This window comes from Tasmannia lanceolata, unplaced genomic scaffold (assembly GCF_043159265.1).
Source record: "Tasmannia lanceolata isolate RefF3 unplaced genomic scaffold, GAP_Taslan_0.1 ptg000002l, whole genome shotgun sequence".
Taxonomy (NCBI): Eukaryota; Viridiplantae; Streptophyta; class Magnoliopsida; order Canellales; family Winteraceae; genus Tasmannia; species Tasmannia lanceolata.
In genome coordinates, this window is record NW_027518679.1 from 41620571 (window position 1) to 41646329 (window position 25759).

General features: G+C 37.5%; 2 protein-coding genes across 3 annotated transcripts; both read right to left on the reverse strand.

The window, feature by feature from the left end:
* Positions 1-2746: 2746 nt before the first annotated feature.
* Positions 2747-6692, reverse strand: LOC143884936 (UPSTREAM OF FLC protein (DUF966)). 2 transcript variants are annotated; one of them, XM_077388813.1, is made up of 5 exons: positions 6484-6687; positions 6127-6344; positions 5968-6037; positions 5022-5873; positions 2747-3570 (listed from the first exon to the last, which is right to left on the reverse strand). In XM_077388813.1, the coding sequence occupies exons 2-5, from the start codon at positions 6338-6340 to the stop codon at positions 3414-3416; spliced, it is 1293 nt and encodes a 430-aa protein (XP_077244928.1). In that variant the 5' UTR covers positions 6341-6344; positions 6484-6687; the 3' UTR covers positions 2747-3413. The 2 variants fall into 2 exon arrangements, with proteins under 2 accessions (XP_077244928.1, XP_077244936.1); XM_077388821.1 differs by lacking the exon at positions 2747-3570 and adding an exon at positions 3590-4773 and having other exon boundaries at positions 6484-6692.
* Positions 6693-10943: 4251 nt separating this feature from the next.
* On the reverse strand, positions 10944-20107 carry LOC143873054 (ATP binding microtubule motor family protein). Its single transcript, XM_077376782.1, has 24 exons — positions 19956-20107; positions 19425-19640; positions 18371-18500; positions 18095-18247; positions 17652-17989; positions 17424-17562; positions 16661-16758; positions 16419-16575; positions 16263-16332; positions 16090-16166; positions 15929-15982; positions 15689-15769; positions 15488-15599; positions 15016-15102; positions 14741-14916; positions 14494-14655; positions 14295-14402; positions 14004-14162; positions 13835-13918; positions 13504-13709; positions 13053-13154; positions 12858-12967; positions 12602-12753; positions 10944-11591 (listed from the first exon to the last, which is right to left on the reverse strand). Exons 2-24 carry the CDS (start codon positions 19598-19600, stop codon positions 11382-11384), a joined length of 3141 nt encoding a protein of 1046 aa, XP_077232897.1. The 5' UTR covers positions 19601-19640; positions 19956-20107; the 3' UTR covers positions 10944-11381.
* Positions 20108-25759: the final 5652 nt, after the last annotated feature.

Consider the following 25759-nt stretch of genomic DNA (forward strand, 5'->3'; position numbering starts at 1 on the left):
CAATTCATTAGGGTTAGAAAAAGGTTCCATGATTGCCACAAATTAAGCAAAGGATTTGTATTTTAATGATCTTTTTTAATTTGGAGATAGTTGGATCATTCATAATCCCTCTAAGGTTCCAATTGAAGGGAGCCATTGCAAAAAAGAGGTGAAAGGGCTCCCCTATTGGCTGCACATCACCATCATGTTTGACTTTACAGCCTTTACATAAGCATGATGGTGATGTGCAGCCAATAGGAGAGCACTTTTACCTCTTTTTTGCAAGGGTTCCCTTCAGTCTAGAATTCCTCTCGTAATTAATTGAAAATTTTAATTTTAACAACCCTATCCGATCGGGTTTTAACTTCGCTAACACCATTGATTACTGATGTCTCTATCTCCTTTTCCCCTTCATGTTAGACTCTTCCATGCCCATTACTTCTCTTAGAAAAGGTGATATTTTCTAAATTTTCCACTTTACCTTTTAATATAATGTCTTCTAGAGACTTAGATTGGTAGTTAACTTTTTAGAGATATCTTCATTTGTTGGAAGGTTTAATTCTAGGTTGTTTACATTCATTTCCAAAATAGAGCTATCTCTGTCTTTTATAGCTTAGATTTCCAAAACTTAAAGAAACGTGCCTAGTTTTGATTTACGTTCAAAAAAGTGAAAAATTGGGAGTAAAATTTTACGCTCTAAAGAAACAGAAAGTGATAGAGAATCAAAGGAAGAAGAAAAAACGTAGAAAGGTTCCGTTGATCTTTCAAGTAAATAGAGGCAGAACCCAAGATTTGGAAAATTTTATACCATAGATCAGCCTGTTGCCATTGATGGAAATCCTCTAATGAAGTACTAGAATCAATGGATGTCGATATGATATGGGTGCACCCTCTTTTAACCAAAAGACACCCTTCTAGTGGTTTTATACACTGGAACTCTTTTGCCTTTACTAAAAAAATCTAGTAAAATGAGAGCTTGGAGAAGCATCAAATCAGAGTATGGTCTCGTGATAAGATTTGATGTCCTGTGGCACACATAAAAGGTAAATAGTATGTATTATCGTAATCTTTACCAGGCACTCACTCAATTCCAAGCAAAGAAGAGAAGAAAAAAGAGTACTCACTAACTCCAAGTCACTAAAAAACACAACAGTACTGTTTATACTTGGGAGATGATATTTTCACTCCCCTGCATTACGTGCACACCCACGTATAACCTGATTTGACGTGAAAAGTGGGCCACTTTATGTCAAATCACGTTAGAAGAGGAGTGTGCAAGTAATGCAAGGGGGGGGGTGAAAATATCATCACCCTTGTTTTATTTAATATTTGAAAAAAAAAACTGAGAATTGTATGTACTTACGAGTCATGACTCCAGCATTCACTCAGAGATGTGGGTATGCAATGCCAACTGGGTTGGGTTTTTTGGTTTACTGATTAGCCCATATCATGGTGGGCTTTGATCATTACACTTAACCCTAGTCCATCTCATTAGTAGGGCTGCAACTAACCAATTTTAGACATGTCATAATTTATATTTAGCATTACTTTTTGGGAGATGATATTTTCATCCCCTCTCAGTACGCATTCGCCCCCCTTATAACGTGAACGGTGGGCAAGTTTAACGCTTTCTTACGCCAAAATCTCGTTAAAAGGGGCAGGGCGAATACCTACTGCCGTTGGGGGGGGGGGGGGGGGGGGGCGCGGAACATTGAAGGAATGGATTCATATGGATTTCTCTTTAATTTCAGTTCTATATCCTTGCCATGGCAGCTGTTTGTGTTCTTCTTTGTCGAATTTCACCCTGTCGTTTGCTTTCTGCACTGACCATCAAACACTTCAGGTTGTCAAAACAGATGGGTTTAAGGACTTGAAGCCCGGCCAAATGCGATTTAGAGTACTTTGATCGCGGATGACCAGAGCCCTTGATCCATAAATCTTTTGAGAACACACTGATTTTTGTAATACTTTTATCTTATGCATGGACATGTCTATTCGTGGTGGGACCAAGACCATATGAGCCATATGTGATTGGCTCCACTCATTGTATGTTTCTCTTTACATATGATATTTTGAGGCCCGCTCGGATCTGCATGCATTTATTGTTGAGAAAAAAGATCATAATACGGAATAGACCATTGCGACATGTACAATAAAGAGGTTCATCCGGCCTATTGTCCTTTGGCCTTTCCTTATTGGACGGTTCTACACCTTTCATAGAAAAATGTCTTTTTAAGTACCTAACCAGTACATCAAAAGCTTTAGAGCTGATGGAACACGTTAGGCTAGGTCCTTTAAACCTGTCCAATGCCAGCATTGGTCCCACCCAATCCCATACCTAGGTGCCCCTACTAAGGACATAACAATTGCACCCCCACACACCCTTTTTTCTTCGATTTGGTATTAAAGCTCAGTTGCCACACCCTAATCCATTGCATTAAAATTTATGAAGGGCTAAGATACAAAAAAGAATTGAACATTGCAATCGTCATTAACCAAGACACAAAATTCAACTTTTGCGCAACTAGATTAGACACGAGCAATGACAACTAACCAAACGTTCGAAACCCTAAAACAAATTAATGTCCTCCACCGACTTTACATTCATTTTATCTTATATCTCGCGCCCTTGCCTCCCCCTTTTCTCACTCAATTCTCACACCTCATGCTTGGGGACAATATTCTATGTGCAAGTTCCCATGTTAGTCATTGAAACCAAGACACTAACTAGATTTAAAACTAGGAATTGGAAAGCGGGAGAGCACTATAATAATCCCTGCAGCCCTGATTAGAAGTCAATAAAACAAGTCATCAAAGTTGAAATAGGCCTACCACCTAGAAAAGATATACTATTCCATATACACAAGCACTTAAAAAAATGCTCTCGTTAGTACAACACCGTGCCGTAGTCTTCAAGGCATCCTCAAAACCCCTAATATTTCTCCAAAGCTTCTTTTCGACCGACCCATTTTTTACAAGACAAAAAAAATAAATAAGAAGGTTTTTTTTTGGGGAAATGTTATCAGCACTACTACTGTATTTTGACGAGGGAACTCCTCACTTTATTAAAAGTCGGTATGGCCCGCACCATAGGATGATCCAAACTGTCCATTAGATGAGCCACAGCCTAAATAGGTCGTGCTCCAAAAATCATTTCCATAGGTTGATCCTAACTCTCCGATCTGCATGTTAGAGGGTTGACCCTAACCGTCTATAGATCGGAGGGTTAGGACCAACCTATGGAAATGATTTTTTAGGGCACGACCTATTTAGGTTGTGGCCCATCTAATGGACGGTTTGGATCACCCTATGGTGCGGGTCATATCGTACTTTTAATAAAGTGAGGAGTGCCCTCATCATTATACAGTAGTGCTGATAACATTTTCCTTTTTTTTTTTTCTCCTAACAAGATTTTCTTTAAAACAAAACAAGGTTTATTTCATAGGTTCGTCATTGATTCTTTTACTACCATGAATGCTGCGTGAGATGGAGCTCCCTTCTTTCTTTGTCCCCATCAGTTTTGTCATTGTTGGCATGCATTTTGCCCTGCCAACATCTCTTTCTTTCTCCATTAAATTCGACTTTGAGCTCCTGAAATGAAAAAAGATAAATGAAAGCGAAACTAAGATTGGTAAATAAAAGGATCAAACTTAATATTTTCAAATAAGAGAGATTAACAGTGATTGCTTGTTAGTCAAACAATGGAGGATTGATCAAATGTCAATCACATTTTCCAAACCAATTAATTACCACCCATTGTAACATATATAAATATTAATTACTTTTGTAAACTTCGAGGAAGACCTAAAAAGTTCACTTGATTTTCTATAAGCTCCTTGCTTTTTGTGAAAAGTTGAAAAAAAGAGGTAAGTAGTCTTATAAGAAGGACAAACAGAACAAGAATTGATATCCGCACTCTCTTGCTTAAATAATTGCAGTCCGCTCATTACTTCTCTAATCAGCTTTTAAAGGCTGTTATAAATTTACCCGGCACTAACCATCCCAGAAGTAAGGGTGCAACTTGGGTCGGGTTGGATATGGATGAGGCCAACCCACGCAACCCGAGCCTCAGGTTGCAGATGGTCAACCCTGACCCAACCTGCTTCTAAATCTCCCAATCTAAACCCACCCCATTTAAACCCGAAATCCTGTTGGGTTGAGTCGTGTTGGTTCAGGTGAAGGCTAAACAGAAAAATACAATAACCCAAAGAAAATCAAGAAAAAAATTAGAGGACAGAGGTCGGGTCGAGTCAGGTTGCCAAGGCCTCAACCCTAATCCAACCTGCTTTTCCGACCTTAACCCGACCCCACCCAATGAAATGCCAACTCAACCCAAGCCAAAATCGGGTCGAACCCGTCGGGTTGAGCTTGACCCAAGTTGCACCCTTACCCAAAAGGCATTTCACGCTTAGGTTGCTGCACTTGAAAGAAGCCACACACAAGCTCAGATTTTATCTTATTCATTTAATTCATCTGATGTGGCTATCAGCAAATGCAATAGACTCGGTTAATAAAGTAGTGTCATTATCAAAACGAGGAGGTCTTAATAGCATTTCCATACGAAATTAAAAAATAATAATTTGTACTAATCCTCGAGCAATGTTCATAATGGTGTCTTTAAATTTCACATGACTTTCATTAAGCAAAGCTTGATATTTACACCCCATTTATTTTGGTACTGCACACCCTCTCCCAATAAAGATGGGTCATGGACTCATGGGTGTATTGTGGCAAAACGGGGGACGTGAATCTCAGCACCCCGCCCTTAAAATTGGCGTCTTGAGATTATTTTTCCTGGAAAAGTTAAGGGGCATTCTCGTAATTTCATATAAGTTAGTAGAAAACCAGAGACTAAACAGTTACCTAAAATAGAAACTGAAACCAAAGCAAAAAAAAAAAAAAAAAAAAGGTAAAAAACCGAAATCAGGAAAAGCAGTACTTCATTTCCAAATATTCAAAGAAAGCCACCTCAGTAATTTGAATTTTGAAGGGTTAAAAATTCAAAACATGGTAAAAAAAAAAAAAAAAAGGAAAATCCTTACCGATCGGCATTGTAAGAAGATGACCTCTTCAAAGAAGAAAATTCTCCAATAACTCCATTTCCCTTCTTAGTCTCGATCAAACTCCCACTAAAATACTCCTTATCTTCCAATTGAATTCCTTTAAAATTATTCGAGGTTTCCATCACACACTCAATCTCTTTCCCCTGATTCGAGCTTCCACTTGGCAATCTCGCTCTATAATGTGAAATCAATGAGAATTTGTTTTCTTTAACAGACATAGATCCACAAGAAATCAACTGGATAAGAACATTAGAAATCTTTCCACTCTGATGATTAATAGCAGTGTGATCTCGTATCTCAGCTTCCTCTGCACTGATTGAGCAGTTCACAACACGTCCATCTGCTTTAATCAGAGATTCTAGGGTTTCTGGACTGGAAGAAGAAGGTGGAGGAGAGATCTCTTCTCTACTAAGCTCAGTTCTTGAATTTTCATCAACTTCTTCAATAATAGAAGGTATTTGTGCCTCTTCTTCTTCTTCATCTCTATTTGTTCTTCTTCTCCGCCTTTTTTCATCTGTCTGAGTAGATGCATTAAAAGCTCTTTCAGAGTTTTCTGTCATTGATTCTGTTTTGTAGACCTTGTATTCATTTAGATCTAGAGAACTCCAAGAAACATTTCTTCTTCGGATAATCGGAAAATCGGATTCTTCACTTGATTTCTGATCTTCTGAAGGCTTCTCAGAATTGAAAGATGAGACTATTTCTTCAGATCTGGAGTTTGAATCAGGTTGAAGAAGCTCGGATCCTTTTAGAATGTATTCATGACCATGAACTGGATAGATAAAATCATTCTCCGATAAATCGTGCCACACAAATCCATTTTTATAGCTCCTGTATCAAGAAATTTCTTTCTGATTTACATCTAGAAAAAGAAAAAACAGAAGAATGATTAAGCAAGAAAATATCAGAACTAGTGTTAACATACCTCTTGGAAGACCAAGAATACATGCTTGCCATTCCTTTCCCTCTTAGAAAGTTAAGACGATTGATTACATCTGAGAAACATAGAGATTTTTAAAGATCAAACAACATACCAACAACAAAAGCACAAACAAATTTCATCCAAATTTTTTTTTATTTATACCTCTGAGATATAGTCCTTCACTTGAGAGACGAACTTCTATGAAATGAGGATGTTCGAGATTTCCATTCTTGCAGAGGTAGTAAACGACTGGAACTTTTTTCTCCACCTTGAGTTTTGGTTCTACCCACACTTTAGTCCTTTCAGGACTAGTCTCCCTATCTTTCCATTTCTTTCCTACAAGAAGCTCTGTTTTTCCTCTGGAACTAACCGCCATTACACTGAATAAAAATGGGTAAAACTCAGTAAAATGTTACAAAAAAAAGCAAGAGAAACAGAAGAAAAAAAATACCACCAAGGAAAAATCCTCGCCTGATTTGAAAATCAGACTTAAACAAGCTTTGGATGACTAATACTTACCGGTTAGAGATCGGAAAGAGAAAGAAAATGTAAGGTTGTTCAATGTGTTACTGACGAAGAGTTATTTGAAACAGAGAGAGTGCAGGAATGGCATTTATATAGGGGCTGAAAAAAGGTTAGTGTGAACAGAGATGGAATTCAAATCAAGGATACGGAGGACAACAGCGTGCAAACAAAATAACCCATGATCCTTTCTGTGAAAATAATTAAAAAATACAAGGATTTGATATGATCATAGGGGGTGGTCCAGGGAAGAAAAGGGGGTTAATATATCATTTCTTCTTTCTTTTTTTATTTTTCAGAACAAAGGGCAGCGAGAATTCGGGCCTCTTTTTTCGGACGAATATAGGGCCGATTCTGTCTACATCACGGTACGCAGAATGATATCGGGGTTTACGATACAGGAAAAAGACCGGGAGTGCCCTTGAAGCGATGCAACATTGTTTACAAAAGCAGAGGCAATTTTGTAAAACCAGGTACCCTTTTCTTTCTAGAATTTTCATCGAGTGGTATTTGACCATGTCAAACGTCAATCCAGCTGACTTAATTTAGTTTTTAGTTTATAAACAAATAGATTTTGTAATCTTTTATATTCAGTTGCAGCACTTGGGGGGCTGTTTTTGATAGATAACGCCCTTAGCGTTTGTCCTTTTCCTCTGATATGAAAAATCTCAGCGTTTAGTTTTTAATTGATTTTGAAAGGTTTATAGAAGAGAAACGAGGGAATTGCTCTGTGAGTGGTTAGAAACAATTAGTCAAAAGTGATCTGATCTTTTCGCCCCTTCTACGATAATACGCCCCACTTGTAACCTGAAATCATGCTAAAAGGGGGGCGCATTATCATACAGTGGGGGTGGAAAAATCATCGCCCTTAGTCAACATAATGGCGTCTTTGTCAAACGTCGGTAGTCTAAATAATCGGCGAAGAAAGTCCTAAAAAGAGACACCGTTTCCAAGGCACATGTCCGCACGTGCATTGACGCACACAGCGAGACCACTGTTGTGGATGGGATCCTATTTCCAGCCCTCCTTATTTGGTATGTGCCACCCATTTTAGACATGTCTCGCAAATCCACAGCAAAACATGAACTATTTCAAAAAGATGGGACGATATGGGATTGAGCATCTAGCTCATTGATCAAGGTCGGGGTGCAACTTGGGTCGAGCTCAACACAAACCCGACAGGTTCAACCCGATTTTAGCTCGGGTTGGATTGGGTTGGGTTAGGGTTGGACCCGATTTAATTTCAGGTTGGATTAGGGTTGAAGCTTTGGGGAACCCGATCTCCATTCTCTAATTTTATTGTGATTTCTTAGGGTATTGTTTTTTCTTTTATATGGCGCTAGGTTAACTCGGACCCAACCCGACTCCACCCAATCCGATTTGAAAAACAAAACCAAGGTTGGGTTAGGGTTGACCATCATTGACCTAAGGCTCGGGTACGGTCGGGTTAGGGTTGAAGGAATGCTATCTCGGGTTGGGCTATAGTTGGCCTCAACCTGATCCAACCCAACCTGAGTTAGATCAAGGCGTTTTTCTTCAACTTGGAAGTCGGAGGTTCAATCCCAGATTGCCTACTAAACCTTCTTTACTTTAGAGGGTATTTTAATAATGACTTAGCAAGACTGCATCTGCTTTCATCTTGCTAATACCTAGGTTATATTGCTAAGTTTACAATGAAAGCTGAATTCAGACCGAGTTGAGAGGTGATTGATTTTAAAAGACTTGTGAAGCCTGTGGGTTTGATAGGTGATCGATTATTACAGCTTGGACATGAAATTCCCAAGTTAGACATATGGATTTGATCAGATGGCCGCGAAGGATGTCCAAATAATTGTTAGTGTATGATAAATTCCCAACAATAATTTATTTATAAGTACTCATATATTTATTTAAAGTTTGTAAAATGCATGAGTACACACTTTAGTGGGAGTAATGGTGTCAATGTTTTAACCTATGATTTAGCCGACACATACGTGTCCGACACTCCTTTGGAGACTTTTAAACGTATTTGTTATGAGGAGTGTTAGAGTTAATGTGGTTGGACACGTATTTGTGTAATAATCAATGATTTTATGTGTACGTATGTGTCAAGTTTCTAGATTTTTAGATGTTGCCATTTCAGACAACTCATATCCATGTTGAAAATCGACACATGAATCCATATTGACAAGTTATGATTACATACACTTTCTCTTTTAATAGTGTCCCCGTTTCTAAATTTTGGGGGTTTACCGTATCCAACACTCCGTGCTTGACCATCCTCGACCCGAGGCTCGGGTTCAGTCAGGTTAGGGTTGAAGGAATGCTATCTCGGTTGGGCTGGAGTTGGCCTCAACCTGATCCAACCCGACTTGAGTTGCACCCCTAGATCAAGGCGACTTGGAAGTAGGAGGTTCAATCCCAGCTTGTCTATCAAACCCTCTTTACTTTAAAGAGTATTTTAATAATGACTTAGCTAGACCTTGATGATAGACTATCTACATCTGCTTTCATCTTGCTCATACCTAGGTTATATTGCTAAGTTTACTATGAAAGCTGAATTCAGAGCGAGTTGAGAGGTGATTGATTTCAAAAGACATGTGAAGCCTATGGGTTTGAGAGGTGATTGATTGTTACATCTTGGACATGATATTCCCAAGTGAGAGATATATGATCGCGATGCCATCTGCACTTGATCGGATGGCAGTGACGGACGTCCAAATAATTGTTAGGGCCGTTTGGATACGCAGATTTTAGAATCCGGGATTTCTTCAAAATTGTAAATGAAAGACGACTTCTAAATCCGTGTTTGCAGGTTTTAGAAGCGGACCAGCCGTCATTTTCTTATTTCTCATCCTTCTTTCCATCAACGAGAGAGTAGCAGATCATTCCATGTTTGCAGGTTTTAGAAATCTCAGGATGCGGGAGAGATTTCTAAAACCTGGATTTCTTACTTAAAATCCAAGAAACGCTGTCAGGACTGTATACAACAGCTTGATTGTGAACCCTCTTTTACACTGTTTTCAAACTAAAACCTGGATTCTAAATCCGTGTATCCAAACGGCCCCTTAGTGTATGATAAATTCCCAACAAACATTATTTATAAGTACACATATATTTATTTAAAGTTTGTAAAATGCATGAGTACACACTTTAGTGGGAGTAATGGTGGCAATGTTTTATCGCATCGTGACTTAGCATCGGACATTATTAGGTGGAACCCATCTAAGGATGAGGGAAGGTGATAAAGTTCCAGGATGAGAAATGTAAGGTTCCTTACTATATGAATAATAAAAAGGGATTTGCTAGCTTCCATCGCAGAAGGCATTTCGCGGATGGGCTGTTGCATGTGAGAGCTGCCACACAGGCTCACTTTTCATCAGATTTTGTCTTACATTCACGAGGTGGCTGCTCTCACATGCAACAGACCATCCACGAAATGTCTTCTGCGATGGATGCTAGCAAATCCCTAATAAAAATGATGTTTCACAGTGATTTGTCTTCTTTCTCTCTCTCTAGATTTGCTAGGGATATGATTGTTACAGGGAGCTGAGGTGGGGAACAATAACAGCTAACTTGGAGTGCAAGTGGTTTCTAGAGAGGTCTAAATTAGATGGATAAACTAGATAGTTAGACTTGCAAGGAATGTGTTGTTTGTTACAAGAATCCAGTTGATTGTTGAGAACAATAATAATGGCTAATCTGGTATGGGACATCGACAGAAGGTTAGGTAACTTAAACCAAACGGTTCATTTAAATGATAGTTGAGAACAATAATAATAGCTAATCTGGTATGGGGACATCTACCGAAGGTTAGGCGGTTCATTTAAATGTTGTAGTCCTTCACTATGGTGATCCCACCCATTTTTCCATTTTTGAGCCTTACAGCTCCCACCATACACCTGTGATATGGTGTGTAGTACAGTACCATGTAGAATTCGTTCCTCGGCAAATGGAAAATTCTAAGAAAGCACAACGGTTTGAGGAGAAAAAACACCTTGTAAGCAAGGGTTTTAAATTTCGGTTTCGGGACCTATTTCGGACCCCACTGAAATCTGAAATTTTGGTCCGAAATTTAGTATTAAGCTTCGAAATTTGGGGCCGAAATTTTGTAACATTTATTTATTTTTTAAAAAAATGCCATTTTCTCAAAATTTCGAACCGAAATTCCGAAATTCCGGCCAAAATTTTGGATTTCGGTCGAAATTTAAAACCATGCTTGTAAGTTCGAAATTTTGGATTCCGACCCAAAGCAAATTAAATGAGATATGGCTAAAAACCTTATTTAAAAGAGGAGGGCAGAGGGAAAGCATTGAAACGAGACTTTAAAGTCACATTATATATGTACTCCTAGCTTTAACAGTAGTAAAAATTGCAAGGAATGTGAGAAATCTGGAAGCATCAAATCCAGACATGATTTTATAGTGTATTCATTGTATATTCTAACTTCAGGGGTAAAGGAAATTGGCACAAAATCATGAGACTGAGAACCCATAATTCTTTTTCCTGATAACAATGAGAATAAGAATGATAATTTCTGTCTTCTGTTACAATGGGTTTAAAAAGACTAGCCAAAAGTTTATATTTCTGTCTCATTATATATTCTAACTTTAAGAGAATAATGGAAATGGGGACAAAATCTAACCATGAGAATGAGAAGCCATAATGGACCTCTAAAAAGAAGCGGGTCTTGATGAGCAAGTTGCATCATCACATTTTTCATGGTCTTGGCTGCAATGGACTCCCCATCAAACTGATTAGTGTGAGCAATTCAAGATACAGAATTGCTTCAACTAGTTTGCCTTGTATCCTTTGCCTTCTTCGTCTACTTTTGATTGATATAAAAAGCTGCTTGACTTCTGCCTTTTCTGCTTTTGATCTTTTGGGCGGATCTATCTTTGCCACCAGAAATTTAGTCAATTGACGGACATGAGAGGACTTCGAGGGGATTGAAACACTATCTGTTGCTGATGCTTGAATTCTGCATTTCCTCCTTTTGATCTGTTGGGTGATCTCATCTTTGCCACCAGATCATCAAAGGAAGGTGTCCTTAATTCTTCAACGGATTCCAACGTGGGCACTTTAATTGTTTGTTTTCTGGGCGTTGTACAAGTTGGACGATCGACCTGTTTATTAAATAATCTCGTATTAGCACAATTCTATTAAAGCTATATTGGATATTTGCAATGGTTCGGTCTTGACTTTGTCTTGGACACACAAAGATCCTTGCATATTAACTTAATAGAAAAAATGCAGCTAGTTTTAGGAATACAATGAAAGTTAGATTCTAATTTCAGAAAATTGAGGTCTATGTCTTGGCATCGACTTGGGAGACACGGAGAGCCCAACTACCATATTAACTTAATAGTAAAAATGTTGCTGGTTTCAGGAATACAGTGTGAAAGGTAGGTTCAAATTTAAGAAAATTGGAGAGTAATGTCTTAAGTCTGAGAAATGACTACCAATGGAACAGGATTAAAAAGATAACTTTGCATAACCAAATTTCAAATTTCAAGTGCCAACTGTTTTTTTTTTGTGACATTGTTAAAAAGCAAAATCCTATGCTGGTTTGTTGAGCCATTTATAAAATATTTTGAAATTAGGAAATTTTGCGGTAGCTTTCAAGTGTCAACTGTTTATGGTTCCATTGTTAAAAAGTACAATATTTTGAACATCATTATTAATTAGGAAAGTTTGTCAAATGACTAAAGTAACATCTTTAGTCATCAAATTTAAGAAAAGTTAGCTAACATCATTTTTAATCCTGTGTTGAGCCATTTATAAAAGTTTGCTAACATCATTATTAATTAGAACATCATTTTGAACATCATCAAATTTAAGAAAATTGGGGTCTAACATCTAATTGTCTGACAAATGACTACCAATGAAACAAGAATAAAATAAACAACTTCCCTTAATCACATTATGTTATATTGCTGCATTTCAAAATGTCAGGTGTGAATTTATTTATCAGTGCCATTGTTAAAAAGTAAAAATCCTGAGATGGTTGTTGAGCCATTTATAAAATATTTTGAACATCATAATTAATTGGGAAATTTTCCAGTAGTTTTAATGTCAAAAATTAAAAGAAAAAAAGAAGAAAATCCCAAGAAGCATTGGTGTTTCAGAAGCATACCATGTACTCCTTGTTGAGGCACTGTACAGCCTGGTTTCTCATATCTGTTATGCCTTTCGTGTGGTTCTCTTGTATTACTTTGAGCTGATCTAAACACATGGTTGACAGAGAATGTATTTCCTTCTTAGCTTCGTGGTCTAGCGATAGTGAATCTGCAATTATGAACCATTCAGTATGAAAAGCGCACTTCTACCATGAAGATGTAACTGAAATAAAAGTGATAAGGAGATAAAATAACCATTAACAGTAAAATTACCATTAACAGCAGTCAGAAGATCACAGGTTCCAGCATCAAATTCCACATCAATAGAGGCAGATATGGACACAAAATCTCCAAATGCGGCATGATTCTCACGAATCTTTTCTCTGCCAAATGAAACATATGAGCGAACTAAAAAGAAAGATGGTATGGTAAGACTTCTAAGTAATCAAACAAACATAAAGTACTTACTCTACAATACATTCAATTTCTGCAGCGCTGCCTGTATTGAGATGATCTAAGGATAGCTGAGTGTTCTCCCAGTGTTGCATGGAGAAACCTACTTTCTTTGAGCTGCATATCAGGAACATAAACAGTCATCTAGCAAAAACATTTCCCTCCAGCAGAGCTCATATTGGTTTAAATAACTAACTGTTGGGTGAACACAGGAGGGCGCCCTTGGAAAAATCACAAGGGCGCTCCTATTGGTTTGTTTCAGCAAAGAGCATTCGTGGCAAAACCGTTGCTGTATTTTTCTGTGCCATCATAAATGTGCTTTGTTGAAACCAACCACAATAGGAGCACCCTTGTAGCTGATTTTTGCAAGGGCGCCCTTCATTCTATCATTCCTCTATTGAAAATATGAAATACAGAGATATAAAAATTTATTATACTTGTGTGTTTTGACAAAATATAATATTACCAATCTTGAAGAATGTTTTGCATATTGGCCCTGATGTCAGATGCTGAGAATGAATCTTCCTGAAACTGGCTTTCTACCTTCTCTATATATGCATTCCAATCTTTTTTAGCAGTGTTAGAAACCTGTTGCATGTCAGACAATTCTTGTTGTAACATTTTCTTCTCTTCAATACTATGGCTGTTTACATTTTTCAAGGCTTCTGAGACCTGTTCACAATAAACAGAGAAGGGACAACATATGCATATTTGTTACTTAAATGGTCCTGAAAAAAAATTATAAATACTCACCCTAAAAATTATAAATACAGTGGATTGAATGGATAAAAACTCACCATATTTGTTTTTTGAGCTGTAAAAGTAGTTAAGATCTCAGCAATCCTTTTAAGGGCCAGTTTCTCCTCTTTAGCAGATACTTCCTGTATTAAGGAACATAATTTATCAGCTCTGTGATGTCCCATTGTAGATCATGCTGTTATTATCACATCGAAACTATTTGTTAACCTGAAATGTCTTCTCAAAATCTGCTAACTGGCGGGATTTTTCTGTATGATTTTCTTCAATGTTCATCATAAGTTTAGAAGCGCGGCTGTAAAGGTCATTGAAGAAGTCGATTGTTGCCTTGGAAATCGCTTGTGTTGATTCAAGAGTCCTTTGGAGCCCCTAGAATTACCCACAAGAAAGTATTACGATTAGAAATATTTTAAATGACTTATTGTTGGGTGACTAAACAAACCACGAAAAAAATAGGTAAACCCCATGACAAACTCAAGTCCTTGTGAATTGTAAATATACCTGTTCTTGATGTTGAGCCGAGAAATCCAACAACTGTTTTTGCTCAGCAAGTGAGCTCTGGATATCGTGAAGAACCTGCTCAGCCTCTGAAACTGCAGTGACCAAAAACTGCAAAATAGCAAAAAATTATTGAAAACCTCATGTTTCTAACAGTGACAAAATGCTAAGTTACAAAGATCATAGATTGTTCAATTCACACATTGTCAACAGCCAGTTTTTGAGTGGATATGGTCAATTGCAGCTGCTCCAGGTTTGATGAAGCTTTCTTCTCTAGTACACTAGCCAGCTCCTTCATGGCCTTGACTCCTGAATTATATGAATCTTTTACTTTTTCAATCCTTAGTTTCAAGTTTTGGGTTGCCTGCAAATAATGAGTGAACCAATGAATATCAAAGAATCTTAGAGACCTTTTAATTTTGCTTAGAGATTATGATTTCTCCTATTACCTCACATTTACTCGCTACGAATGAAGAGGCATGCTCTTCCATGCATTTTAGCTGTTGGTGCTGTTGAGAAACCGATCCCACGACTGCCTCGTGTAAGCTTTTTAAGCTCATATCAAGCTGAGACCCAAATGTAAGAACCAACCCCCGATTCTCTGTTTCAACCTTGTTTTTACGATCTGTAGAAAGTACAACATTCTTTATCCACATTCAAATTAACTAAGTATAGAATTTGAAGTAGTTATTCCTAAAGTTAAATAGGAGAGCAATATAAATACCTATTTTGGCAAAAAGTGCAGTCGTATCATCCGTCGCAGTTTGTAAATTATTACGCAGCTCCATTGCTCGCTCAAGTAGAGAATTCTCTATTTGCATGTTAAAAAAAGTTCATACACATTGGAGGATAAATCAATAGTTCCCTCAGTGTATAGCGAAACATATGTCACAAATATCGTTCTTGGGAATTTCTTGGCAAGGGAAAATCTCGGGATAGATTAAATTTTTTTTGGGAAAAATGATAAAATAAAACTATTTAAAAATATATAAATATATAAAATTTAAGAAAAATATAAAATAAAAATATCGTAAAAATTTTGATAAAAATATCGTGATATTTTTGCTATATTTTTAAATTATCAGGATTCTTTCGGTATTTTGTCGTTTTATAAAAATGTTGCAATATTTTGAAAATATCAGAGATATTTGTGACAGAGTGAAACTGATTTGATATCATTATCTTACTTCACTTACCCGAGTGTAGCAGGTTTGCGATAATGAATTCCTTCTCCTTCAACATCAAGTTGGTTATCCTGTGGCTCTCTTGAAGATTTTGCAAGGCCGTACTAATGTTCTCCAGATTAAGCTGCAATAAGGTTTTCCAAGAGTAAAACCAATTTTGAGTGCCAAATAAATGTAAAAAATGCACCACCAAAACCCCACAAATTCATTTACCTTGCATTCTTTAAGATCACTTTCCAAATCAAGATTTCGTTCTTGCTCGGTATTATATAGTTCTTGAACTGTATCAAGTTGCTGCTAACAAGTACAATTCAGTACATTCATATGCATATTTTGAATGCTTAAAAGGTGGAGATCAAACTGTGAAACAACCAATTAATCCAAAAGCTTAGGCTGTTGTTAGAGTTGGTGTTATTTAATAGTTTAGACTTCAACACAAACTAGAGGCCTTACCTTTCCCCTTAGGTCCAGATCTAATTCCAAGTGCTCTATCTTCTCACTCATTGCCTGCGTGATATAATAAAAGTTTTCTCTAAACCAAGACAAAATTAAAATAGAGACAATATTTGACTATGCATGCGCTACCAGAAAGTGGAAATTTGATGACAACTAACCTTTTTCTCAGCTTCATCCTGGACAAACCTTTCATGTGGAATGTAAACACCATTCTTTTCCCTTGCTGCTCGCACATCTGTTTGAAGTTTAATTGGAGATGGGAATTATAAGTTTGGGATGTTTTTCCCAAATCAGAATTTGTGAGGATGAACTCAAAAAAGGTCAATCAAACCTTGTTTCATTCTTTCAATTTCTTGGTACAGATCCTTAAGCAGCACAGACTTGGACATTTTTTGGTTTGCCTGTGAAGGAAGGACTGAATTTTTCAGCAAAAATAAAGTAAACGCAGTCTCAGATAACTTGCAATGAGGCAAAAGAATCATCAAACCTCTGGTTTGTTTCTGATATTCTTAGCACGGTATGCATAATCTAGTGTGCTTAGAGTTTCTTCTAAACAGTGAATAGAGGGAGACACTGTTGCTATGATACAAGTTTTTGTTTTTCCACCCAAAGAGTCTCTCAATAATCTTGTCAACTTACTATCCCTGCTCGAATTTCGCAACATGGAAGAAAAATTAGGCATCTTATGAAGAACTTTGATGAATGGTTTAAAAAAAACTACAATCGAACCTGTAAGGTATATGAGAAGAATGTTCCACAAGTGCTGTTATGACACGCCCAAGAGTGAGTAAGCTCTTGTTTATCTCTCCTGCTTCCCTTGCCCGACCCTGCAATTCCATTTGGTTATGTCATAATACCGTGGGTCAAATCTTTAGGGTTACATTTCAACATTTTCACAAAGTCTGGAATTGTGTTATGTTGTTTGTCTATATAGATGGATACAAGGAAACACTTATCCCGCACTAGATATTTATTTTGCCAACATGTTTCCTATTTCTTCTTCATATGGAAAGAGGCAAAGTTTTTCAAAGTATACATTCTGCAGTTATCCCCTTTTTGGGAATTTTTGAAGTTGCGACTATGGATCTTCAAGTAATGACTATCCCACAAAATGTAATTTTAAAGCATTCAAATGATTAGACCTTTTGAAGTTGCGACTACAATCTTTTTTCCAAATTAGTTGTTTGGGTTAAAATTCTGCACCAATAGGAGAGCAGATAATTACACAATCTTTACTATTCACCAAAAGATTCTTTGATGGTTTGGTTACTTATAGAAGGGAGATTATACTTTACTTTTTGTATTGTTTAATCAAGCAACGAAATTATGTTTTCATGGAACAGTTAACAGTTTTATAAAACGAAATTATGTTTTCATGGAACAGTTAACAGTTTTATAATTTTTTTGGAGAACTCAAGAAATAGTAAAATAATATTATTATAACAAATTTTTCTATGTAAATCAGGAAATTTTTAGATGGTAATAGACATACCTCTCGAGAGCCTGATCGAGAAATATTCTCTGATCCTGCCAAGTCGACAAGATTAAGCTTGCCACATTTAATGAGCCCCTCATCTCCTATTGTTGCTTCTTTTACGTGTATGGTTATAGAAAAGATAGAATGAGCTCGGCTGCATCAGAACAAAACATAATTCATTTAGTGGTGATATGTTCGTCTGAATTTCGGGATTGGACAAAATTACCTATGAACAAATATTACCTGCTCTGCTTGTTTAATAATGTATCAGCAGTCCGTCTTTTGGCAGATCCTCGTTCCAAAAGATGATAAATTTCATTTGCACTATAAACAACCTCTTCTTCAAGACCTCTTACAAACACACCGCCCTTTCCGTCCTCCATGAGGGAGATTGATTTTCTTTGTTTTTCCTCCACAGACCTATTTGAGTCTTCAGGAGCTAAAAGATCAGTTATTTCTTCATTGTAAATTTCCAAGAAGGTTACTTTCATACTATAATCAGCCTTTTGTGCTTCTAGCGTATCAAAGATTTGGCGGACCGCTCTTGGAATTACACCAGCATCAATGGGCAATTCTCCACCCTGAAATGACCGAAATAAATTTTATTGAAAATTTGAAACTGGGTGTAAATATTGCATTACAACTATAAATAAGATAACTATTTCAAAAGCACCATTTTTCTATACCTTATTTTTCATCCCTCCCTCCATCGTGTATGTTTTACCTGTACCAGTCTGCCCATATGCAAAGACAGTACAGTTGAAACCTTCAAGGACTTCATTAACAATGGGTGTAATGGCATCATATATTGATCTTTGTTGCGCTTTGGGCCCAAAGACCTGCCAAATATTTGAAACAAAGTTACAAAACAATTCCACATGATGGACAAGATGGAATACAAATCCTCCTTTCTAAACAAGAAAAGCCACCATAAAACATTAGTCAAAGGTGAAGTGGCATACCTTATCAAAGGTGAAGGCCCTATCTACTTGCTTATTAGCTATACTTTGCAAAACTGTGACTTCTCTTTTCTGTTCGTTACATGATATCACCTTTGCAACATTCAGCCTTTGCTCTTCATCAGTTAATGGCCTGTAACATATTACAAGAATTCTCAATCAGCTGATCATCCCCCGCCTTTCTATAACAAAATGATCATGACTATATTTGACACAGTGTTGATGTATATTATATACTGTTGGTTAAGGGACTGAAGAAAGGCTAACATAACCAGTTCTCTACCCTAGAATGAAAGAAAACCATTGGATTTTGAGAACCGATTTGAGTCGAAAACTGATTTCTGAACACAAAATTAAACGTAATTTTGAGTCCAATAATTAGTTTTGGACTTATAATCGGTTATCAAAAATCCAAAACAACTTTTGTTTTTAGAAAGATCTTGATTGTTTTGGATTTCGAGAACTGATTGTGAGTCGAAAACTGACTTCTGAACTCAAATTTAAACGTAATTATTTAGTCATATAATTAGTTTTGGACTTATAATCGGTTCCCAAATTCCAAAGAGAGGAACAGAGACAGGTTGATGATAGAAACATTCCTGTACTTCAAGAGCAATTCAAAAACATCAAATATTCTAATTTTGATGTGAACCAGATATTTTGTCGAAGGGCCTTTAACAGGTATTTTAATTTTGATGTGAACCAAATATTTTTCATTTTGGTTGAAGGGCCTTAACAGGTATGACTATCCATCTATCTTAATTTTGGATATGATTGTCAATACATTTTCTAATTTGATTTGATTTAAGTCAATCTACCCAAATATTTTCATTTGAATACCAATTTCCTAATAAATTTTGGGGGGTTTTCTTTACATAGAGAAACATTTCATATGCATAACATTTTTTCTTCCTTAATAAAATCTGGTTGAAGGACCTACTGAGAGTAAGATCACTACTGAGAGTCTCCACCATAAAAAAAAAACACAAAAAAAATTATGAAGAAAATAGTTAAGAATCTTAATAATCAAACAAGAATAAGATATAAGAAAGATTACCTGCATCTTAGTAGGACTTGAACATTAGCCTCTCTATCTCTATCATTCCTGTTCGAGTTTCCGTCCACCCATCTGGGATCCGTTCGCCTCCTTTCAGATCGAGAGATCGTAAATGGAGACAGCGATGATGATGCCATCAATCCATGTTTTCTTTGTGAATCCGGAGTAAAAGCCATGATCACCGGAACCCGACAGATTCTTAGGGTTTTTGAAATCCTAAAAAGGGGAAAAGAATGAACACACAGAGAACATTACAGGAAAAGATTGAAACCCTTAATTCCAAACCCTAAATGTGAAAAGACCAAAAATTTTGAAACCCTTTTCAAAGAAAATTAAACCTAAAAAGGGGAAAAGAATGATGACATGAAAAGATTGAAACCCTAGAATCAAACCCTAGACTGAGCCTTTTATCAAAAATGAAAACTTAAAAAAGACCAAAACATTTGAAACCCTTTTGAAAAATCATTAAAAGAAAGAAATGAAAAAAGAAGGACAAAAACGAGATGGGTTATTCTGGGTATCTTTGTATACCTGGTGAGAAAAGTAGATGTAGATGGAAGCCCAAATTATTTTGAAGAATCTGGGGAAAGAATGGTAGCTTATTTGTTTTCCTTTTCTTGGGTTTTTGTTCCTTTTCTTGGATCCTTTGCATTTGATGTGAAAATGAAGAGCAATGAGGGGTTAAATTCCTTTTTAGCTCTGTTTTAACGGCTACGAAATTTGAAATTTTGTAGCCGTTAGCACGTTAGATTCTCCTTACGTTTGAAAAGGGTTGGACGAATTCGATGATTTACCAAAGAGGGCCCACTTCAACGCGCCTCAAAATGTACGGCTCCGATCAAATAGCATCTTTTTATTTAAAATTTTAAAGGGAGCTCATATTTTTTATATTGACACTCCTATTTTTGTTTTACTCTTGGGGTGTTGGGTTTTTAAGAACCACGTGTTCTTAAAAAACTACCCGTGGTTCAGGAATTATCAAAACACCACCTACTTTCGTAGGGTGGGATTGACAAAAAATACTCACCCAAAACTTATGTCAGTTTTATAAACAAGAGGAATGATAGATGCAAGGCTCTCTTTATGCAAGGGCCAGGGAAGGGCCCTTGAATAGATCCACATCATTAAATGCAACCGAATTCAGTTTCGCAACCGACTTTAGCCTTGTATAAAGAAGGCCCTTGTATCTATCATTGCTCAACATGCACTCATCTCTTTATAAATTCAAATCAAGTAATAAACTTTGGTATAAAATCGTACTATCAGCACAACCACATTTTGATATTTCCACACATCATCTTGTCTTAAGTATTTAAAGAGCTGTCAAAAGGTTATTACATTTCCCTAAAAGCTCTCCCGAGCCAATTAAAGGAGAAAAGACAGCTGGATTTGTGCAAATATCAAAATATGTTTGTGCGGATAACATTTCCCTTCCTTAAATTCTAAAATGAAAGCGTCTTGTTTGTTCCCATGTATCCTTTTTTTTAGGTAAGCTGAGATTGAACCTACAACAGTACGACCTCAAAGTTTATATAAAAATAACCTCAACAAATTGAGCTATAGCCCCAACCCCATGTCTCCCGGTATCTTCCTCTCTAGTGTTTAAAAACGCGGATGTGACGCGGAACGCGGAGAAGAAAAATCATTGTCAACTCGGTGCAGACGCGGCCAAGAACGCAGTTAATGAGGTCATAACTCGAGAGCATCAAAGGAGTTTTTATTGACTCTAAAGGGCAAAACGCAGAACGTGGATGTGTGCAACGCGGAACGCGGCTAAGAAAAACCTTATCGACTCGGGCGAGTTCCTTGTCGTGTCAAAGAGAATATGGAATTCGACCTCACTCGTCTGGGAGAAACTTTCATCTCTCTTTACTCTGAGAGGACCCAGGCTCAATGGACAATGGGGATGGAATGGATGTTGGATGGTTAGGATACCACATCCGGGCAGGAGCTTTTTGTATGTCGTATGCTTACTTTTTTTAGAAACTTAGTACATCAGTTATCTGTGAAAGATGAACACTGTCTAGGGCGATCATCGGGAATGGTCAAGTCGCAGGAGTGATTTTGCCGATGCAAGTGCCGAGTTGTTTCAAGTCTCAGAATCCGATCCTCGCTCAGCTCCATTTCTGATCTGTGTAGTGATCTTAAATCGACCCCCATATAGGGCAGTGCTCTGTGTGGGTGTGTGTGTGTGTGTGTGAGAGAGAGAGAGAGAGAGAGTCGATTTAAAATATTAGGGGTCTGCCCACAAAGAATGGGATACACAGTTTATTATTTTAAATGTAGTCATATAAAATTCACATTCTTAAGGCCATGTTTGGCAGCTATGAAAGCATTTTCAATGGAATATCAGTTTATCAAGTACGTGGTGGAAGGGCAAGGAGGGTGGGAGAGGTAGAGAATTGAAAGGGCATGAGTGAGGAGAAGGTCAGAAGTGGCTGAAAACAAGGAAAATAAACTACTCAAAACAGACTTTCTTTTTGTGTTCTATATTTTTCAACCACTCCACACCGTCTCATCACTCGTGCCTTGTCAATTCTCTCCCTCTTCCTCCATCGGTGCCCCTCTCTCAACACTTGGTCAGCTAATGTTTCTTGAAAAAAAATTTCATGGTTGCCAAAACATGGAGTAAGTGTTCATGTATTTGTAAAGGTAATGTTTGATCACAAAGAAAAAGAATATTCTTTGGCCCCATTGTAAGGGAGGAGGATGAGGATGAGGGAGAGACATGAGTTGGTAGGAGTGGAGAGGGCATTAGAGATCTCTAAAAAGTAGAGAAAAACATCTGTGTCTACTATTTAGGCAGAATACCGTCGCCTATTGTCACTAAGAAACTGAAAGAAACGGAAGAAACGGAAGAAAGAGGGGAAAGTGAGGAAGAAACGGTGTGAGCTTATCCATGCGGTTATGCACTCTTCGAATAGGAATCCATTTTCTGAAAGATCCTGGCTTTCGTGCTTTGGTGGGTCGTCCGAGATCCTTTCGATGACCTATGTTGTGTTGAAGGGATATCTATAGCCAGTAAGCAAACAGCAAATCCGTGGGTATTTGAACCCGAGTATCCGGGAAAAAGCAGAATATTTGATGGAAGAACAGGAGATCCTTTTGAACAACCTGTTATAATAGGAAAGTCCTATATCCTGAAATTAATTCATCAAGTTGATGATAAAATCCACGGACGCTCCAGTGGACATTATGCACTTGTTACACACTCCAGCTTGGTAGTTTCCACCGCTCAATCCAAGTAAGAATGTGAAGATAAAATAGAAATGGCGTTGGAAAAATGGGAGGTATGAGAAGTCCTAAAAACCAAGGAAAAAATCAATTACATTTTGGGTGGAGTTTTTTGTTTCCTTACTTTTCAGGCTTTTCATACCCTCTGCGGCTCTCCTCACTCAGTCATGGTGGGACAAATTTGTATGGTAATGATCAAATAGTGGAGACGCAAATAATCGAAGTAAGATACACAAAGATAAAATAGAAATAGAGTTGGAAAAATGGGAGGTAAGAGAAGTCCTAAAAAATAAGGAAAAAATCAATTATATTTTGGGTGGAGAATTTTGTTTCCTTACTTTCCAGGCTTTTTCATACCCTTTCCTCACTCAGTCATGGTGAGACAAATTTGTATGGTGAATGATCGAATAGTGGGGACGCAAATAATCAAAGTAGGTACAGAAAGATAAAACAGAAACAGAGTTAGAAAAAAATGAAGGTAGGCAAGGCAAGTCGAAGCTTTCTCTTATGGACTTTAATTTCTCCACTTATGCCGGTGACTACCATGGAAATAAGTCAATGTCTACGCCTAGAACAAGGGCTGCACACTGAGGGTAAGCAAATATTCCATGAAAAAAAAAAATCATGGTAGCAAAAGATGGCCTTGGTGTTCTTGCGCGTAGGAAAATTGATACTACAAAGAGAATAAAAGAATGGGAAATGATTTCTGCGCTCTAGTGTTTTGACAAACATGTGCTCCACCTGTTTGTCATGTAGCATTTAAAGGATGTCAGAGGATATTACGGTTCTCAAAGCTCTTCTTAAAACCCTTTAAACACTACACGACAAACAAGTGAGCGCATGCTTATCAAAACATTGGAGCGCTGAAATCATTTCCCTAAAAGAAAATATTAAAAAACATGGGAAGTGATATATCCGCCCCTTGTTTGTTTTATAAAAGATGGCCTTAGTGTTCTGCACACTCCTATTTTGGTTTTATTCTTGTGGTGGTGGATTTTTAAGAACCATGTGTTCTTAAAAAACTACCCGTTGTTTTGGAATTATCAAAACACCACCTACTTTCCTAGGGGATTGACTAAAATACTCAACCAAAACTTAAGCCAGTTTTATAAACAATGCTCATCTCTTCATAAATTCAAATAAGTAATAAACTTTCGTATAAAATCATACTATCAGCACAACCATTTTTTATATTTTCCGGCAGTGATATCCCCCCCCCCCCTAATAGTTTTCGTTAACTTTTATGAAGGCGTGGAGAAGCAAGAGTTAACTTAGGGCTGCAACTCAGGTCGGTCGGGTCGGGTTTTGGAGAACCCAACCCTACCCGAGAAATATCTCGGGTCGGGTCGGGTTTTTTCACGTTGATGCAATTTTTTAAGGAAAATTCTTGTTTGGCAAGGCAACTCAACTCATAGAAGCAAAAATTACACTCACATTACACTTGAATCAAACAATGATGTAATCAAACAATGCTGTAATTACAAACAAACAATGCTGAATCAAACACTTGAATCAATTCAACTCATAGAAGCAGAAATTACACTCACATACAATAACAGTGGGTGCGTGGGTTTTCACTTTTAACTTTTAACTAACAATAGAAAAAAATGTACATACTATAACTTATGTAACTCGGGTCGGGCCCCTTCAAACCCGGCTCGACCCGAGATTCATGCGGGCTTTTGAATGCTCAACCCGGCTCGACCCGAAACCCATGAAACCTGAACCAACCCAGGCTATTTTCGGGTCGGGTCGATGCGGGTCGGGTAAAAGCCGGCTCGAGTTGCAGCCCTAAGTTAACTCCAAAAGCATAAAAGTTAACAATTCTGTTTGGTTGCAGTAAAATTTTTGTCCTAGGAAGTTTTAGTAAAATTTTGGTCCCATCCCATGTTTGGTTGCCTTTTAGCACTAGAAATTTTTTAATCCCACTCTTGTAATGATTGCTTGTGTGGTGAATTTTTTTAATCCCACTCTTGTAATGATTGCCTTTTCATCCCATCCCAAAATAATCTCAGGAACCAAAAATAAGCTTGAGAAGAATTTTTTTTCTTCCCAACCGTTCAAGCAACCAAATAAAGTTTTTTTTTTTTCCCACCATAGTCCGGTCAACCAAATATGGGATTTTTATTTTACCGGGATACTTCTAGGACTCTCTTTTTTCCCCTCCAATCTCCTGGGATTTTTTTTTTCCCCACCAATCTTCTGGGATTTTTTTTCTCCCACATAAATCCCATGAACCAAAAAAAACCCGGCAACCAAACAGAGGGATCCATCCGCGGGGAGGGGAGGGGGGATATCACCGCCCTTTCAAAAACCATCTCGCCTTTTAGTATTTAAAGAGATGTCAAAAGGTTATTACATTTCCCAAAAAGCTCTCACGAGCCAACTAAAGAAGAAAAGACAGCTGGATTTGCTCAAATATCAAAATATGTTTGTAGGATACATTTCCCTTAAAATTAAAATTCTAAAATGAAAGCGTCTTATTCATTGCTATGTATCCTCTCTCTTTTTTTTGTAGGTTAGCTGGGATTGAACCTACGACCTCAAAGTTGATATACAACCTCAACGAATTGAGCTATAGGTCCAACCCGATGTCTCCCTGTATCTTGCTCTCTACTCGTATGGTGATTTCTTCATCTCTATCAAGGGGTGTAACTCGAGTCGGCTTGGATCGGGTTGAGGCCAACAGTAACCCAACCCAAGATAGCATTCCCTCAACCCTAACCCAACCGAATCCGATCCTCGGATTGGGATGGTCAACCCTAACCCAACCCACCCCTAAATCTCTCAACCCTAACCCAACCCATCTAACCCGAAATCGGGTCGGGTTGGAGTCGGGTTAGGTTCGGGTTCACCTAAGGCCAAACAGATGATACAATAACTCAAGGAAACCTCTATAGAAAGGAAGGTTAGGGTCATCCTAGGGAAATGATTTTTGAGGCACAACCTATTCACCTTGTGTGACCCAACCTATTTACTTTGTAGCCCAACAAATGAATGGTTTGCATCATCTTATGAAGTGGGCCATATTTTACTTTTTGAAAACTACTGTACTCTACGGCCACACAAACAATATAAATTCTATGTTTTCATGGGCAATA